This window comes from Phoca vitulina, unplaced genomic scaffold (assembly GCF_004348235.1).
Source record: "Phoca vitulina isolate PV1807 unplaced genomic scaffold, GSC_HSeal_1.0 scaffold2, whole genome shotgun sequence".
Taxonomy (NCBI): Eukaryota; Metazoa; Chordata; class Mammalia; order Carnivora; family Phocidae; genus Phoca; species Phoca vitulina.
This window is the reverse complement of record NW_022589705.1, coordinates 39,927,427-39,947,646: the sequence shown is the minus strand read 5'-3', so window position 1 is coordinate 39,947,646 and position 20,220 is coordinate 39,927,427. Positions and strand designations below refer to the sequence as shown.

Sequence of the window (20,220 nt, the reverse complement as noted above, 5' to 3'; positions counted from 1 at the left end):
AAGAGTCTCTCACGGTTTGTCTCCCTCTCTGATTTCTTCCCATTCAGTTTTCCCTCCCTTCCCCTGTGATCTTCTGCAGTATTTCTCATATTCCACCTATGAGTGAAACCATATGATAACTGTCTTTCTCTGACTGACTCACCTCACTCAGCATAATACCCTGGAGTTCCATCCATGTTGATGTAAATGGTAGGTATTCATCCTTTCTGATGGCTGAGTAATATTCCATTGTATATATGAACCACATCTTCTTTATCAATTCATCTGTTGAAGGACAGCTCCTTCCACAGTTTGGCTATTGTGGACATTGCTGCTATGAACATTGGGGTGCAGGTACCCTTCTTTTCACTACATCTGTATCTTTGGGGTAAATACTCAGTAGTGCAACTACCAGGTTGTAGGGTAGCTCTATTTTTAACTTCTTGAGGAACCTCCATACTGTTTTCCAGAGTGGCTGCTCCAACTTTTATTCCAACCAAAGTGTAAGAGGGTTCCCCTTTCTCCACACCCTCGACAACATTTGTTGTTTCCTGTCTTGTTAATTTTAGCCATTCTAACTGGTGTAAGCTGGTATCTCATTATGGTTTTGATTTGTACTTCCCTGATGACAAGTGATGTGGAGCATCTTCTCATGTATCTGCTGACCATCTGTATGTCTTCTTTGGAGAAGTGTTTGTTCATGTCTTCTGCCCATTTCTTGACTGGATTATTTGCTTTTTGGGTGTTGAGTTTGATAAGTTCTTTATAGACCTTGGATACCAGCCCTTTATCTAATGTCGTTTGCAAATTTCTTCTCCCATTCTGTAGGTTGCCTTTTAGTTTTGTTGACTGTTTCCATTGCTGTGCAGAAGTTTTTTTATCTTGATGAAGTCCCAATAGTTCATTTTTGTCTTTGTTTCCCTTGCCTTTGGAGATGTGTCTAGCAAGAAGTTGTTGTGGTTGAGGTTGAAGAGATTACTGCCTGTGTTCTCCTCTAGGATACTGATGGATTCCTATCTCAAATTTAGGTCTTTCATCCATTTTGAGTTTATCTTTGTGTATGGTATAAGAGAATGGTCCAGTTTCATTCTTCTGTATGTGTCTGTCCAATTTTCCCAATACCATTTATTGAAGAGACTGTCTTTTTTCCATTGGATATTCTTTCCTGCTTTGTCAAAGATTAGTTGACCATAGAGTTGAGGGTCCATTTCTGGGCTGTCTACTCTGTTCTAATGATCTAGGTGTCAGTTTTTGTGCCAGTACCATGCTGTCTTGATGATCACAGCTTTGTAATATAGCTTGAAGTCCAGCATTGTGATGCCACCAGCTTTGATTTTCTTTCTCAAGATTGGTTTGGCTATTTGGGGTCTTTTCTGGTTCCATACAAATTTTAGGATTGTTTGTTCCAGCTCTGTGAAAAATGTTGATGGTATTTTGATAGGGATTGCATTGAATGTGTAGATTGCTCTGGGCAGCACAGACATTTTAACAATGTTTATTCTTCCAATCCATGAGCATGGAATGTTTTTCTCTGTGTCTTCCTCAATTTCTTTCATAAGTGTTCTTTAGTTTTTAGAGTACAGATCCTTTACCTCTTTGGTTAGGTTTATTACTAGGTATCTTATGGGTTTTGGTGCAACTGTAAATGTAATTGATTCCTTAATTTCTCTTTCTTCAGCCACATTGTTAGTGTATAGAAATACAACTGATTTCTGTGCATTGATTTGTATCCTGACACATTGCTGAATTGCTGTATGAGTTCTTTTGGGTTTTCAACATAAAGTATCATGTCATCTGTGAAGAGTGACAGTTTGACTTCTTTGCCGATTCGGATACCTTTTATTTCTTTTTGTTGTCTGATTGCTGAGGCTAGGACTTCTAGTACTATGTTGAATAGCAGTGGTGATAGTGGACATCCCTGCCGTGTTCCTGACCTTAAGGGAAAAGCTCTCAATTTTCCCCATTGAGAATGATATTCCTTGTGGGCTTTTCATATAAGGCTTTTATGATATTGAGGTATGTTTCCTCTATCCCTACACTGTGAAGAGTTTTAATCAAGAAAGGATGCTATACTTTGTCAAATGCTTTTCTGCATCAAATGAGAGGATCATATGTTTTTTTTATTAATATGGTGTATCATGTTGATTGATTTGGGGATATCTAACTATCCTTGTATCCCAGGAATAAATCCCACTTGGTCGTGCTGAATAATCCTTTTAATGTACTGTTGGATCCTATGGAATAGTATCTTGGTGAGTATTTTGGCATCCATGTTCATCAGGGACATTGGTCTGTAATTCTCCTTTTTGATAAGGTCTTTGTCTGGTTTTGGGATCAAGGTAATGCTGGCCTCATAGAAAGAGTCTGGAAGTTTTCCTTCCATGTCTATTTTTTGAAACATCTTCAGAAGAATAGGTATTATTTCTTCTTTAAATGTTTGGTAGAATTCTCCTGGGAAGCCATTGGCCCTGGACTCTTGTGTGTTGGAGATTTTTTATTAAGGCTTCAATTTCCTTGCTGGATATTGGTCTTTTCAGATTTTCTATTTCTTCCTGTTTCAGTTTTGGTAGTTTATAAGTTTCCAGGAATGCATCCATTTCTTCCAGATTGCCTAATTTGTTGGCATATAGTTGCTCATAATACGTTCTTATAATTGTCTGTATTTCCTTGGTGTTGGTCATGATCTCTCCCCTTTCATTCATGATTTTATTAATTTGGATTCTTTCTCTTTTCTTTTAGATAAATCTGGCCAAAGGTTTATCGATCTTATTAATTCTTTCAAAGAACCAGCTTCTAGTTTTGTTAATCAGTTCTGTTCTTCTGGTTTCTATTTCATTGTTTTCTGCTCTAATCTTTATCATTTCCCTTCTGTTTGGTTTAGGATTTATTTGCTGTTCTTTCTCCAAGTCCTTTAGGTGTAAGGTTAGCTTGTGTATTTGGGATTTTTCTAATTTTTTGAGAGAGGCTTGAATGACTATGTACTTCCCTCTTAGGACCACCTTTGCAGTATCCCATAAGTTTTGATCCAATGTGTTTTCATTTTCATTGGTTTCAGTGAATTGTTTAAGTTCTACTTTAATCTGGGTTGACCCATTCATTCTTTAGCAGTATACTCTTTAACCTCCAAGTGTTTGAGTTCCTTCCAAATTTCCTCTTGTGATTGAGTTCAAGTTTCAAAGCACTGTGGTCAGAAAATATGTAGGAAATAATCTCAATCTTTTGGTATCATTTGACACCTGATTTGTGACCCAGTACATGATCTATTCTAGAGAAAGTTCCAAGTGCACTTGAGAAGAGAGTATTCTGTTGTTTTAGGATGGAATGTTCTGTATGTATCTGTGAAGTCCATCCGGTCTAGTGTGTCATTCAAAGCCCTTGTTTCTTTGTTGATCTTCTGCTTAGATGATGTGTCCATTGCTGTGAGTGTGGTGTGCAAGTCCCCTACTATTAATGTATTATTATCAATATGTTTCTTTATTTTGGTTATTAATTGGTTTATATAATTGGCTGCTCCCATGTTGGGGGCATAAATATTTACAATTGTTGAATCTTCTTGTTGGATAGACCCTTTAAGTAGATATAGTGTCCCTCTTCATCTCTTATTACAGTCTTTGGTTTAAAATCTAATTTGTCTCATATGAGGATTGCTACCCCAACCTTCTTTTAAGGACCACTAGCATGGTAAATGTGTCTCCACCCCCTCAGTTTCAGTCTGGAGGTGTCTTTAGGTCTAAAATGAGTCTCTTGTAGACAGCATATGGGTCTTGCTTTTTGATCCAATCTGATACCCTGTATTTTTTGATTGGAGCATTTAGCCCATTTACATTCAGGGTAACTTGAAATATATGAATTTAGTGCCGTTGTATTGACTGTAAAGTCTCTGTTTCTTTCTGGTCTATGTTACTCTTGGGGTCCCTCTTCACTTACAGGATCCCCCTTAATATTTCTTGCAGAGCTGGCTTGGTGGTCACATATTCTTTCAGTTTCTGCCTGTCCTGGAAACTCTTTATCTCTCCTTCCATTCTGAATGATAGCCTTGCTGGAAAAAGAATTCTTGGCTGCATGTTCTTCTCATTTAGTACCCTGAATATATCATGCCAGCCCTTTTGGCCTGCCAGGTTTCTGTGGATAGGTCTGATGTTAATCTGATGTTCCTCCCTCTGTAGGTAAGGAACCCCTTTGTCTCTAGCTGGTCTCAGGATTCTCTCTTTTTCTCTAAAATTTGCAAGCTTCACTATTATATGTCAGGGTGTTGATCTATTTTTATTGATTTGGGGAGGGGTCCTCTCTGCCTCTTGGACATGAATGCTTGTTTCCTTCCCCAGATTAGTGAGGTTCTCAGCTATGATTTGCTCAAATATACCTTCTGCCCCCCCCCTTCCCCCTTCCCTCTCAGGCACACCAATAATTCTGACATTTGTTCATGTCAGAGCATCATTAAATTCTTAAAGCCTTTCTTCATGGGTTCTGAGTTGTCTTTCTCTCTTTTCCTCTATTTACTTCCTTTCTATCAGCCTGTCTTCTAGATCCCTTGCTCTCTCTTCTGTCTCATTCACCCTAGCTGTTAGAGCATCCAATTTAGACTGCATCTCAGTTATAGCATTTTTAAGCTTGGCCTGATTAGATCTCATTTCTGCACTTAGAGATTCTCTGCTGTCTTTTATGCTTTTTTCTAGCCTGACTATTAACTTTATAATTGCTGTGTGTTAGAAGACACTACCTCCCAAAATTGCAAAGAAAGCAAAACTTATCTATATACAAAAATTAAATTGAATAGTGAAAAAAAGAGCTAAAATGAAGCATATACCTATTAAATGTATATGTAAAAAATAAAAGTTAAAAAGCAATTTAAAAACATTAAAAAATGGAAAATTTCAGACTGAAAACCAAATTGTGAGAATAAACCTCAAACTCAATATACTATTTTCCCCTGGTGCTGAAATTTTACAGTCTTGTGGGATCGATAACCTACTTTGCACCTGTTTTTCCAGATTATCTTCTAAGGGAGGGGATTGCTCTGCTGCTTCTCAGGTCTTTGCCTGGTTGGAGTTGCACTGCCCCTTGCCAGGGGGCTGTGCTCAGTGTAAGTTGATCCTCTGTGTGGCTTTTATTCCCTGGAGGCTTTCCGCACCTCTTTAGAGGATCAGAATAAAAATGGCCATGCCCTGATCCCCAGCCCCAGAGCTGAAAGATCACAGTCTCCCCTCTTCAATAAACCTCTGGGACAAATAGTCTTCACTTTTGTTTGTGCCAGTCTCCACAGTCTCTTGCAGTGCGTGCCACTGTAATCCTCCTAGTGGGTGTCCAAGGGACCTGTGTCCCTGCCCTTTGTGTGCCCAGGAACTGAGAGTGATTGTGGGCTCATGTGCATACCCTGCTCCACTGTTCCCAGGGGACTGCTGGGTGTCACCCTACTGTCTTTCCAGGGCCACCACCCCAAGAACTGTTGCTCAGTCTTGGGTGCATCCTTTTTGCCCCTTCTGGGATATGGCAAATGGCTGCATGTTCCAGTCCTTTTCAAAGTGCTCAGACAGAGTGGTCACCCAACCAGCTCGGCTCGCAACTTATGGTGACCCGGGCTGAGAGTCCCCTCCTGGGCTCACTGACTGTAACCAGTTTCCCCACTCCGCTGCTTGGGCACTCTACCAGTTCAGACACCCCCATCTGTTCTGTGACTCCTGGGATCCTGAGACCACAATGACCCATCTAGAATTCTGCCCTTTTCATCCCCTGAGCCCCTTGTAGACAGGGATGTCTCTCACTGGAGCAGATTTCTAAGGGTTCTGATTTTGTCCTCTGGGGCTATATCACTTTCCGGTAGCTGGCTTATGGAGGCTCCCTCCCCTCTCCGTTTATCTTCCAATATCTCCCCGCACCTCCTACCTTGCAAAAAAACAGTTGCTTTTCTACTTGTAGAGTTCCAGATATATTTTCTTACAACTCAGGCTGAATTCATGGGTGTTCAGAATGGTTTGATAGACATCCAGCTAAATTCAAGGGATCAGGTGAAACAACATCCCCTATTCTTCTGCCCTTTTGCCGCTGTGGAAGCTCTTAGTATGTTCTGAATATTAGTTGCTTATTGGGTAGATGACTTGCAAATATTTTTTCCTATTCTATGGGTTGTCTTTTCACTCTCTTATTAGTGTTCTTTGATGCACAAACTTTGTGTTTATGAAGTCTATTTATTCTGTTTTTTTTTTTTTTCCTTTGTTAACTGTGCTAAGAACTCTTCATCAAATCCAACATCCATGAAGATTTCCTCCTACGCTTTCTTCTAAGAGTTTTAGTTTTGGTTTAGGTTTTAAGTCTTTGATCCATTTTGAATTAATTTTTGCATATTGTGTAAGGGTCCAACTTCATTCTTTTGTAGGTAGATATCCATTTTTCTAGTAATGTTAGTTGAAAAAACTGTCCTTTCCCCATTGAATGGCCTTATATGTGAGGGTTAGTTTTTGGGTCTCTATTCTATTCCAGGTCTGTGTGTCTGTCCTTATGCTAGCACCACACTGTTTTGACTACTGTAGCTTTATATTAAGTTTTAAAATCAGGTAACTGAGAATGTTCAACTTAGTTTTTCTGTTTGAAGACTATTTTGGCAATTAATAATAAAATAAAGTGCAAAGTAGAGTTTGTAAACTATATGTGTTATGTGTAAAGATTTATGCTGATGACATCTATATTTATATTTTAAGCCTGACTTATCCTGAGCTTCAGACTTAAAACTGCCTGACATCTCCACCATGCTTCTCAATATTAACATACCAAAAACAGTTTTTCATCTCTTCTTTGAAATTTGCTTTTCCCGGTTTCTACATCTTAGTAAATGGCATCACACACTTTTTCTCTTTTTTTTTACCACTGCTTCTCCTCCCATCCTCTCCTGTCCCATATCCTATCTCTCAGCAAGTCCTGTTGGCTTTTTCTTCCAAACATATCCCCAATCTGACCACTTCCATCCTCATTACCCTAGTCCAACTTGCAGTCATCATATTTCCCTTAACTCCTTGCCCCAATCCATTCTCTTTACAGAAGTCAAGAAGTCTGAGAAAAAATGAATTCTGGAGTCTTACCTTTAAGACGGTGGTCCAAGTATTCTAAGACTAATTTAAACATTTGAATTAATGCAAGAATTAAAGATCCAAATGCTAGGGATCCTGTGTGATATCTGGGCAAAGATAAAATGAGAATCAAAGTTAAAATATCTTTACTACTAACTAAAAGGATGCTAAACAATTTTAATAGGTAAAAAGGATCTGCAGAAGGATAGGGAAGAGTTTATTACACTTTCGTATTCAGGTTGATAAAGGTCTTCTTAGAGGATTTTATATGATATACATCTATATTGCCCTTCATCTACAAAAATGATACCAAAAGCCTGTCATCAGAAAATACAATGTTTGGGCTAAGCAATGGAGAGAAGTCAAGTTAATTCTTAATTTTTATTTTGGTGCCCTCCCCTACTACCTGTCTTCAGCAACCTATGGCTTTTAGAAGGATGTTGGCCTGGGTAGGGATTGTAAAACTGTGGCTATAAAATCAGACATAGCCAATGGACATCCATGAATCTTAAATCATACCTCTGACCTCATTTGTATTTTGCCACTTGAATTATATAAGCATAAGATTGAATTATAAGCACACTAAACATAACTGGGAAGACAGATGTAGGATTCCATGTGGAACTTACCGTATGGCTCGTCCAAATGCAGTAAAAACTGGATACTGTGGGATGTCATCAGGTTTTTTCAAGGCCCAGTAATAAGAAGCAAAGGCACCAGCAAGGGCACACTGACCCAGTGCAATGACAAAGTTTATAAGCCAGAGAAAGACAAATAGATTGAACATCTGGAAGGTAGGGACATACTGATGGTATAGGCTCTTTCCACCATAGAAAGCAAAGTTACATTGAGCCCCAGGGCAAACTCTGGCAATTTCAGTTGTATTAAAAATCTGCACTCAGAAAAAAAAAATACAGATAATATAGTATGAAATGCCATTCCAAGATAACACATTCCCTGCCTTCTCTTCTTGTGTAACCCCCCAATTGCATGTCCTACTCTTTTCACATTAACTTCTGCAGTTAGTCTTATTTTCTTTTTTTTGAATATATAGTTGTTGTTTTAAGATTTGAGAGTGAGCGAGCATGAGAGAGAGCATGATCACAAGTTGGGGGGAGGGAAGGGGAGAGGGAGAAGCAGACTCCCCGCTGAGCAGGGAGCCCAACAAGGGGCTTGATCCTAGGACCCTGGAATCATGACCTGAGCCAAAGGCAGATGCTTAATCCACTGAGCCACCCAGGTGCCTCTGTTATTCCTATTTTCTATCCCATCACTTTATATTATTCCTTAATGAGCACTGTAAAGTATTTCATTTTCTATCATATGGTCACCACTCTGCACTCACCAAAATTTCACATTTATTACTGTTGTTGTTGACCATTCCAGCTTCTTCCATGGGCTCAGGAAATAATAGTGCTTTGTCTCTATTCTGCCTATCATTTCAGTGCTCTCCTGCTAACACCTGATCCACCCTCCCCTTCTTAACAGTGGTCCCCATTAAGGTCTCTATTTCTGAATGATTTTTACAACTGCTAGGTGAAATGTAGTAGAGTTTTGTATTGAAGTAAGTAAAAGAGAGAGAGTTTCTTTGACTTACCTCTGGGTTACAGGTTGTATTTTCATGTTTACATGTCCTTTCTGGGGATATGACTTTGTATATAGGTACCCCCGATGTAGCCAAGTAACTGGGTTAACCTATTAAGGATAAACTATTCCAACTGGTAGATAGAAAGTAGATGGACAAGAAAATAATGGAAATAACTCAAAAGCCTGCAGAGAGATTAACTTCAAAAACTTCTAATCCTTTAATAATTCATACATTTTTTCAGACCTGGAATAATATAACATGGGTCAGCTACACTGAGTGGCCCCTTAACAGTAGAATACAAAGGAATTTTCTTAGGTTATTGCCAAGAAGAAGTACCATATGTGAAGACAAAACAAAATCTACCATATGACCTATCTGGGGGAAATTCAATCAGTAGACAAAGTTTTTTAGAGCTTAGCAAAAACAACAACAACAAAAAACAACCAGAAAAAAAAAAAAACCTTTAGGATGTTCCGAGTCTTCCTAGGATGGGAAGCACTGGACACAAACTCCTGGTTCTTAAATAGTAGTGTGGACCTGAGGTTTAAAGATGTCAGTTACCGAAGGATACATTGCTGTCACTGCCCAGTAGGCAATACAGATGGAGAGGAAAATGAAAGTTAAAACTGGATAAATTAATGTAGTAGGGAGGTATCCAATGGCTCTGAAATAAAGCAAATAGTTGAAATTCAAAATGATTCAGAGATATAATTTCTCAATTAAATCTTTATCTGTTAAAACTAGAAAGAAGCTTTAAAATGAATCCATTCTAAGAATGGTGGTAATAACCATTGACTCTTTTTTGCTGATCATTCTGGCATTTTCTTTAAAAAAATTAAAATTTTTAATTGGCTTTTAAATTTTATTTAAATGTTATTTATTTGTTTTTAGTAATTAGAGGCCTTCTTTTAATGTTCATATTTGATTCCTGTCAAAAGTTCCCCAAAGTTCCCCCAAGTTTCTGGATGACTCAAAGATTTGATACCCTAAACCTTCTCCTCTTTGGTTATTTCTGTATGACTCATAAAGATTTGATACATTATAATCATAGTTCTTCCTTTTGTTTAGATTCTTAGACTCTCAAAATTGGAGAGGACCTTGAGATCATCTGATCAAATGTGAGAATCCCTTCCTAATTCAGGAATCCCTTCTATGTTATCTTTTAAATATGTTCATTAGTTTCTGGTGACCATATGGAGTAATAAAAACTTACTTTTGTATGACAGTGCTTATTCTATTCTCTTAACAACCAAAATATTAGAAAGTTCTTCCTTATCAGCTAGCCTGTTACTCATATCCACTACCTTTTGGAGAAAAAATGATCACCTTTTCCATACAGCAGCCTTTCAAGGAACTCCTTATTCTTTTATACTCCAGTATAATCATTCCTTTAATATTTCCTCATAAGTCATGGTGTCTGAAATGTTCACCATCCTAGTTGCCCTGTTCCTACTTTTGAATAATCTTTTCAGCATATGACACTGGAAACCCAATACTGTTTGATATAACCACTAAGAACTATGATGGAACTATTTCCACTCCTAATGCAATGCATTGGCATATCTTAGATGCTTTTTGCATTTGTTACCTTGTCACCACACTATTTGAGCTAAGTTCTCTCCTTTCTCCAGATACTGCTATTAAGCGAAACATTGAGCATCTCTATGTTTACCCTGTATTCTCATACCAATTTATTCCAGCTCTTACTTTCCCTTAAAAAAAATTATCAACATGTCACAGTTGTATTGGCCCTTTCACACACACACACACACACACACACACACGTGTAACAGTGGGGCAAGTTACAGTGAATTGTACAATATATTATTTAAGAAATAAACCCAGCAAATGAGGAGTTTTCAGTGGCTAATGATAGTGTTTCAGTTATGGGTAGGAGAGAGACTTTAACAAACTGCTTGTTAACTATTTAAACCATTGGATTCAAGTGGCACTCTTATTATAGATGACAATTTTGTTAAAATAATCCTTACAGACTATTTAAAATAATTTGGTCTTTGGTCATTAATAACTTAGTTTTTCATCATTCTAAATAGAATGCATGGTCTGTTGGCTTTATAGTAATGCTTTTCTTGTTTCTTCCATGCATTATTCAAAAGTTTAAAGTATTATCCTCAAGTGACCTTTGGAATAGTTTAGAAACTGTAGGTATCATTATCTCCCAGCATGAATTTTAGTGTTTATTTTATAGCATTTTTTAACAAAAATGGTTCTGGGTATAAAGTGTTCTGAATTAAGAGCTGTAGATAGAAAATGTATAGTCTGGTGTTCCTAGGATCAGTTATTCTGTCTATTAGCAAATTTTGTCACTCATATAGAAATGGTAATAGCACATAATTGACTTTATAGAATTATGGTGATTTAAAGTTTTGCAAATGATCTCAACCATCAATATTAACATATGATTCAGCAGGGGAATAATACAATATATAATACAAGTTATTACTTTTACATAGCACTTTATCACTTACTTTCACACGTTATTCTAACATACATTTGGTATTCAGAAAGTGTTAATACAGACACTACACAGGTTTCAGCCTTAGTTCATCCTATGATAATTGAGGTCTGGGGATACTGAGGGATTTGTTAGCATGACCTTTCTAATAAGTGGCCAAGTCTGAACTTCAGTCTTCTTGAATGGAAAGCAGATTTGTTTAACAAGTGTTAAAGGGGAAGTCTATCTACACAATAGGCAGTGACTGATTTGAGTGACTGATATACATTATGTGAGTTTCTCTATCAGGGACTTACTTGCTCCCTTCCTTCAGCAGGGCAATGGAGATGCGGATTCGTTCCCTGAGGAAGATCAGCATGAGGATGATAAACACTTCAAGAAGGCAGAGTATTATCACTTTAAACAGGAAAAAAAAAATTAGTGTGTGATACAAATCAACCCAAAAAACAAACTTTCTCTGCAAAAATTTAGGACTGAGTTTCATGACTTTTTCTGCCAATTCTGACACTCCATAATTTAAGCAGTGCTACCTCTCCCAAAATGCTAATCTTAGAAATTCATTTTCAAAATCTCCAAGAAATGCTAAGAAATCTAGATTAAAACATTTAGCTAGAGTTTGAGCAACTCAATTGTTCAGGCTTCATTTTATCTGTAGAAACATTTCACACCATTTGTAGACATGAGAGAAGGAAGGCCTGCTGTAGGCAGCTCTATTTCAGATGTTTTCACTTTCACTTCATTGAGTAAGAGAATCATTACAGAAGAAACTCTTTGAACTGTCCACCCTGGGCATCACAATGCCTCTTCATTAATTGACCTTGCTGACTGACAGGGCAGGCTCTTGGCTGCCACATTTTTATTTTGTGACTCTACCCATCATGGCTACCATTGATGGAATCAGGATGTAAACCCAACCCCAGTTGTCTAATAAAAGTCTCAGGATTAGAACTAAGGGAGTCTACTTCAGTTTTGAATTGAAGTTTGTGGACCTCTTGAACTTCGAGTTATATAAACTTAATGAACTATGTCACCTTTATGTGAAATAAGTGAATTTGCAAAGACGGAATAACATGTATGTGTATTAAAGAAACACAGCAGAGAGGCAATCTTGAGTTCTTTTGGCTTTCTGTTTCCTGGATCCAAGTACACCTGAAAGTCCAGCTGCTTTTCTGCTTTTCTGAGTTTGGTGAGACACTTCTATATTCTTATAAGTACCAATGCCTTGCCCCCAGCTTGTTCCAATTTTCTTTTCTTTTTGGCTACCTTCAATTAGTTTCTTTTTACTTTAAGCCAAATGGTCCTAATTACTATATTTCATCAATTCAAAGACACATCTTTAACTTAGTAGTAACTTTTCAAGAAAAATGAAATCCTACATTAAATGTCTTTTCGTTGATTATAAGATGCATCCTGACTTCAGATATGTTAAAAAGTGAAAAGTTTGGATCTTAAAATTAAGGAAATATAGCACTGCTAATCATAGACTCTGAAATTGTAGAAGAAACTTAATGGAAATTTAAATTCCCACCTGCAAAAGAATCTGCTCTATTACATCCTTTGTTAGACAGTTATTCTGCTCATGTCTGAGCACTTTGAGTGACAGGACACTCATTATTTCATTTGATGTTACACCATGAAGATTCTGATGTCACAGCACACATCAGTTAACATCTCCTAGTAGAAACCAGTAACCCAGAGATGTGAGAGGATCTTACATCTTACATCTTCTTTTAGTTAAATTATGTATGTATGTATGTTGTCATGCATATTTGATTCTCTTAAAACAATACACTGAGTCCAAAATTATGGGGTATAGCCATATTAAGCTAAAATCATTATCTTCAGACAAACCTAAGAAAATGAGATATACCAAGAATCGCTTTATATTCTGAAATTGCATTGATAAACAACATTGCATGTGAAGCTTATACCTTTACAAAATTGCATATCCAAAAGGATTAGAGAAATTTTATTGTCCTTTGAATTTATGTATTATATTCCTTTCTTGTGTTTAAGTAAGAGCAAACAATGGAAATCTATTTTTTGAGACCCTGTAGAGAAGCTGGTATAACTAACTTTTCAGAGGAGGAGACTGAGATAACTAATAGCAGAAATGAGATTAGAACCATCTCCTAACACAATCTGAGACTCATAAAAATGATAGTTTTTATATGTATAACTCTGCTTATTTTCAGTGTTTCCATCAATGAGTATAATTTCATATTATGCCCTTTTCTCTAATACCTAGAATTTTGTCCAAACACAGAGCAAGTAATCAATTAATGTCCAATAAATGGATTGTGAAAGTGGGGGCTCATTTGAGGAACGATTGGTACTGCTAGACTTGAAAATAAAAGCAAACTCTATATCTTCCTCAAAGGACATCATTTAACTTCTCCAGTGGTGGATTCTGATCATGTCAATAATTTTTGTGTTGAAAGCCCTTAAGAGACAGTAGTGGAATGACCACAGAACCTGTAATTAAGATCCACCTGAGAATAAAACTAGAGGTTTCAATACATAATGATGAGATTCATCATCTTTAGACATGATAGATAATTGCAAGTGGATTGCTGAGAAGGTATGGAATCACTCAAATTCAGGAAAAGTGATGAGGATACAAGTCCCAAGATGCCTGATTTTTATAATTAAAAAGAAATGGCTACAAATGAAATCATCTTTCTGCAGTATATTTGAAAAAAATTGTTATATGAAGGGAACTAATCTGCATGTGAGCTGGAAGTAGGAAGCCAAAGAACAAGGATGTGGCATTTTGATCCAGCACTGCCCAAGGAAAAGAGAAAAACTGAATGTGGTGGACAAAAGGAATCTGGAGGGGGGGGGGGGCTTCTGTGCGGGCTAGGTCATCAAGCTTGCCAAGAGCCTATAGAATAAAATCTCTCAAAGCAAAGCCCTTTGCTAAAAAGGCTACTCATTATTAATTTTGTTCCCCACATGCCTTGATTCCAGGAAAGCAGTGTCCTGGATGGAATAGGTCTGCATTCTGGTCAGGAAGAGTAGCCTAGTAGTATAAACAACTAAAATGGCACACTGGTTACATAACGTGAGCCTGTCCTTGAAAGCCTGATGACTTGCGGGGAAGTGACAAAACCAAGTTTTCACATTTATGGAGATGGGACCCAAACCTGGACCCATGATGCCTCCATCAAGATACTGCTCACCTCTGAGGCTACCTCTGGGCTTCTTACCAGGCCTCCTTGAATGTGCCTTGTTTGGCTCTCTAACTTAAACAATATGAAGAATATTTTTTTAAAGCAACATGTAATTAGAGATTATTTTTAAATCTTGATTAAAGAACATGAAATGGGAGAAATATTATAATAAAACCATTTTAGGAATATAAAATTAAAGCTATCTCTGAAATCATCTTGCTCTAAAAATTCTGTTAATATTACCCTTAACTAATTCAATAATCTGAATAAACATTTCAAAATGTAAATTTATTTTATTACTCATTATTCCAATTCCTGTAATAGTTTAAAAGTGTTGTTATGAAAAAAATTGGTCTTTCTTTTTTCCGTTTTTAAAACAAGTTTGAAAAATCAGTTTTTTCCTTTTAAAACACCTTTCTTGGATATCAAGTTAATGGCTATAAACATCCACATCCAAATCATTTTAAGGTGAAGGCAAATAGCATGACATCATTGTAAAGTATTATTTTCTTAGATTATATAATAAATTCCCCTCAATGACTTTGCCATTTACTGTAGCTATTAAGATTATAGACACATTTACTTTAATGACATTAGTGATAAATGTATCTAACAGGTTACACCAACCCAAGATTTCCTTTAGACAAAGATTCTTTCATTATTTAACAAAACCAGTTTTTAAAATCCACTCACTAAATGCAAACCATGTTTGTTTCAGTTGGAAGTACATGCTTATATCAGTCTGAAACCCGATGTCATATATAGTTAAGTGAGAATTTGGCCGTCCCTGAAGATTGCTATGTTCCTGGTAACAGTGCCATATTCCTTGAAAAGAAAAGAAAAACAGACTAATGTAAAATGCTATTTCCTGAAATATAAGCTATACACTTAATACATATTTACATGAAATTGAACAGCATGGTCATTTCTACAAAGGCAAGATTCATATTTACATAGTAAACATTTTATATGGATCTAATATTCTAAATGTACTATATATTCAAAATAAATGTTATCAGTATTTGCCTGGCTGACTATGGCAACATCTGGCTTTAAATGTCCTTTTGACTAGAAACAACCTCAATGTCCAACAGGGACTAGCTAAATAAATTATGGTATATTTGTACAGTAGAATACTAGCTTTTCATATAAAGAAGAGAAAGTGTACTGATATTCAATGATCACTAAGCTATTTTGATAAGTGAAAAAAGCAAGGTACAAAATGACATAAAAAGTGTGCTATAATTCACATAAGATGATCTTTATATATATTTTCTTATATACACATAAAGTATCTCTGAAAGGATACACAGTAATGTATTTTTTACTTCCAGGGAAGGAAACTTACCAACCAAGGAATAGAACAAGAAGGAAATTTCACTGTATAGACTTTATACCTTTTGAAATTTGAAGCACGTAAATATACAATCAATTTAAAAAGCAAATTTGTAAAAATCATTTAAGTTGAAAAAATGCTTTTAAATTAAAAAAATGTTTTTGGTGAAGTCATGTCTTGATGGAATTACCTAATGCATATTCTTATCAAAGATTGTGTCCCACCCAGCTAAGTAAATATGGACTAACCAATTCCCTATGACACTGCATTTCCGACTGTATAATGAATTTTTTTTTAAAGATTTATTTATGAGAGAGAGAGAGGGGGAGGGAGAGAAAAAGTAGGGGGAGGGGCAGAGGGAGAGAGAGAATCCCAAGCAGACTCCCTGCTGAATGAGAGAGCCTGATGCAGAGCTCAATCTCATGACCGTGAGATCATGACCTAAGCAGAAATCAAGAGTCGGATGCTTAACTGACTGAGCCACGCAGGTGCCCATCAGACTGCTTAATGACTTTTTACATGATCTAGACAAAGTAAAAAAATAAATAAATAAATAAATAGAGTTAAGTTTATTTTTATGAGCAATGAGTCTGGATTAGATACCTTGGCAATGTTCTAGCAATAATGAGAAAAACTGCTTTTTAAACCCCAACTATAAACTAACAGGTTTTTTTCTAGATTAAGATAAGAGAGTGAGGTCCATGGAGAGAGGCAAGACTAGACTAGAAGGGACATTTGTTTCTCAAAGAGATATAAGACAAATCTCTTTCAGGTCCTTCTTTCCCAGTGTATTTTTTAAAATGCTTTTGGGGGGCACCTGGGTGGTTCAGTCAGTTAAGGGCCAACTCTTGATTCCAGCTCAGGTCATGATCTCAGGGTCCTGGGATCAAGCCTGCACTGGGCTCTGAGCTCTGCAGGGAGTTTGCTTGAGGATTCTCTCTCTCCCTAAATAAACTCTGCCCCTCCCTCCACTCACACTCTCTCTCTAAAATAAATAAATAAATCTTTAACAAAAATGCTTTTGGCATATTTGATACATATAAAATTATATGTAATAACAGATTTAAGTTTTAAAACATATAATCAAATCAACACATATGGATGCATCACCTAGTTTAAGATTTTATGATCTTAAGTTTGCTCTAATTAAGCAAAATAAAACTTTTTCTTTTTTCTTTTATCATACCTCCCTGCCTCTCTCCACCAAAGAACAATTATTCTGAATTTTGTGCCTATTATTCTCTTATTTTAACAAAGATTTGTTGAAATCTCCCCTAAGGGAGATTCATAACTCATACAAGTTTTTTCTATGATTTATCCTTATTGTTTTTCCTTATGAATTTTCAATCTACTTTATTAGATGTATATAATCTATTTTATTAGATGCATATATGTTTAGAATTGGTATATCTTTTAAGCAAATTAAATCCCTTCTAGCTCTAGTAATGCTTTTTATTTTAAAATCTGTTTTGTCCGATTAATATGGCAACTGCAGATTTCTTTTGGTTAAAGATTCTAAATAAATTTATACCCCTTTCACCAGTTTCTTCCACCAACCCCACCCCCCTCCCACACCTCTGCCAACTACTCATCTGTTCTCTGTATCTATGAGCTTGGCTTTTTAATTTTGTATTCTTAATTTTTAATTGAAATATAGTTAACATACAATATAATATTTGTATAACAGTGATTTGACAATTCTATACATTACAAAACACTCACTAGGGAAAGTATAGTTACCATCTGTCATTGTATAAAGTTATTATAATATTATTGACTATATTACCTATGCTGTACTTTGCATCCCCATGACTTGTTTTATAACTGGAAGTTTGTACCTCTTAATCTCTTTCCCCTATTTTACCTATCTCCCCACTCCCCACCCCTCTGGCAACCCTCAATTTGTTCTCTATATTTATGGGTCTGTTTCTGTGCTTGTTTTTTAGATTCCACATATAAGTAAAATCATATGGTATTTTTCTTTGACTTACTTCATTTAGCGTAATACTCTATAGATTCATGTTGTCACAAATGGCAAGGTTTCATCCTTTTTAATCCATTTTTTATCAATTTCTTTATCCATTCATCCACTGATGGTTGTTTCCATATCTTGGCTATTATAAATAAGGCTGCAATGAACATGGGGGTGCATATATCTTTTTGAGTTAGTGCTTTCATTTTCTTCAGGTAAATACCCAAAAGTGGACTTGTTGAATCAGATGGTATTTCTATTTTTAATTTTTTGAGGAACTTCCATACTGTTTTCCATAGTGGCTGAATCAATTTACATTCCTACCAACTGTGCACAAGGGTTCATTTCTCTCTACATCCTTGCCAACACTTAATTCTTGTCTTTTTCATAATAGGCATTCTAACAGGTGTGAAGTGCTATCAGATTGTGGTTTTGATTTGCATTTCCCCGATGAATAGTGATGTTGAGTACCTTTCATGTAACTGTTGGCCATCTGTAGGTTTTCTTTGAGAAAATGTCTATTCAGATTTTCTGCCCATTTTTAAGTTGGGTAGTTTGATTTTTTAAATTTTACCTTTTTTGCTACTAAATTGTGTGAATTATTTATATTAGCTCCTTATCAGATATCTGATTTACAAATATTTTCTCCCATCCAATAGGTTGTCTTTTCATTTTGTTGAGGGATTTCTTTGCTGTTCAGAAGCTTTGTAGATTATGTAGTTCCACTTATTTATTTTTTATTTTATTGCTTGTGATTTTTAGGTCATATTAAAAAAAATCATTGCCAAGAACTATATCAAGGAGCTTGAAACTCTTTGAAAACATACTGCTGATGTGTTCTTCTAGGGGTTTTATGGTTTCAGGTCTTACATTCAAGTATTTAATCCATTTTGAGTTAATTTTTGTGTATGCTGTAAGATAGTGGTCCAGTTTCATTCTTTTGTGTGTGCCTGTCCGGTTATCCCAACACAATTTATTGAACAGACTGTCCTTTCCATTGTATATCTTGGCTCCTCTGTCATAAATTGATATGAGTGGGTTTATTTTGGGGCTCTCTATTCCATTCCATTGATCTATGTGTCTGTTTTTATGCCAATACCATACTGTTTTAATTACTATAGCTTTGTAATATAGTTCAAAATCAGGGCATATGATACCTCCAGTTTTGTTCTCTTTCTCAAGATTGCTTTGGCTTTTTGGTTTTGTGGGGGTTTATTTGTAGTTCCATACAAATTTTAGGATTATCTGTTCTACTTATTTTAAAAGGTAATTTGAATTTTGATAGGGATTGCACTGAATCTGCAGATTACCTTGGGTAATATGCAGATTTTAACTATATTTATTCTCCCAATCCATGAGCACAGAATATCTTTCCATTTATTTGTGTCTTCTCCAATCTCTTTTATTAATGTCTTGTAGTTTTCAATACACAGGACTTTCACCTCCTTTGTTAAATTTATTCCTAGTTATTTTATTCTTCTGATGCAACTGTAAATGGGATTATAAATGGATAGACCACCCAGACAAAAATCAGTAAGGAAACATCAGCCTTAAACAACATATTAAACCAGGAGGACTTAACAGATATATATATAGAACATTCCATCCAAAAACAACAGAATACACATTCTTCTCAAGTGCACATGAAGTATTTTCAAGGACAGATCATATGTTAGGCCACAAAACAAGTCTAAATAAATTTAAGAGAACTGAAATCATATCAGGTATCTTCTTTGACCACAATAGATGAAACTAGAAATTAATTACATAAGGAAAACTGGAAAATTCACAACTATGTGGAAATTAAACAACATGTTACTGAACAACCAATAGGTCAAAGAAGAAATCAAAAGGGAAATACCTTGAGACAAATGAAAATGGAAATATACCAAAATTTGTGGTACACAGTAAAAGTAGTTCATAAGGGCGCAGGTTTACTTCAAGAAACAAGAAAATTCTCAAATAAACAATCTAACTTTATACCTCCCTTGAGGTATAAAGAAAAGAACAAACGAAAGCCAAAGTTAGAAGGAAGGAAATAACAAAGATTAGAGCAGAAATAAACGAGATAGAGACTAAGAAGACAATACAGAAGATCAATGAAACTAAGAGCTAGTTCTTTGAAAAGATAAAAAAAAAAAAAAAAAGGACAAGTGTTTAGCTAGACTCACCAAGAAAGAGAGGACTCAAAATCAGAAATGAAAGAGGAGAGTTTACAACTGATACTACAGAAATACAAAGGATCATAAAAGACTACAGTCAATCCCTAAACAACAGGGGGGTTAGGGGTGCCTACACCAAACACAGTCAAAAACCCATATATAAATTTTGACTCTCCAAAATCTTACCTATTAATAGCCAACTATTGACCAGAAGCCTTACTGATACCACAAGCAGCTGATTAACACTTAACATTTTAACACTTAATACTTAGTACACTATATGTATTATGTACTCTTATAATAAAGTAAACTACAGAAAATATTAAGAAAATCATAAGAAAAAGAAAATTCATTTACAGTACTGTATTTATTTAAATTTTATTTTATTATGTTATGTTAGTCACCATACATCATTAGTTTTTGATGTAGTGATCCACCCTTCATTGTTTTCGTATAACACCCAGTGCTCCATG

General features: G+C 35.8%; 1 protein-coding gene across 5 annotated transcripts in view; it reads right to left on the bottom strand.

Moving 5' to 3' along the window:
* The window catches only part of SLC44A5 (solute carrier family 44 member 5), a 351,239-nt gene that overhangs the window by 19,074 nt on the left and 311,945 nt on the right, over positions 1-20,220 (bottom strand). For all 5 annotated transcript variants that reach the window (XM_032425923.1, XM_032425947.1, XM_032425932.1 and 2 more), the window contains 6 exons: positions 14,971-15,102; positions 11,401-11,500; positions 9,200-9,292; positions 8,638-8,725; positions 7,670-7,932; positions 7,053-7,147 (listed from right to left, as the gene is read on the bottom strand). In XM_032425923.1, coding sequence (XP_032281814.1) covers positions 7,053-7,147; positions 7,670-7,932; positions 8,638-8,725; positions 9,200-9,292; positions 11,401-11,500; positions 14,971-15,102 — 771 coding nt within the window. The remainder of the gene's footprint in view (positions 1-7,052; positions 7,148-7,669; positions 7,933-8,637; positions 8,726-9,199; positions 9,293-11,400; positions 11,501-14,970; positions 15,103-20,220) is intronic.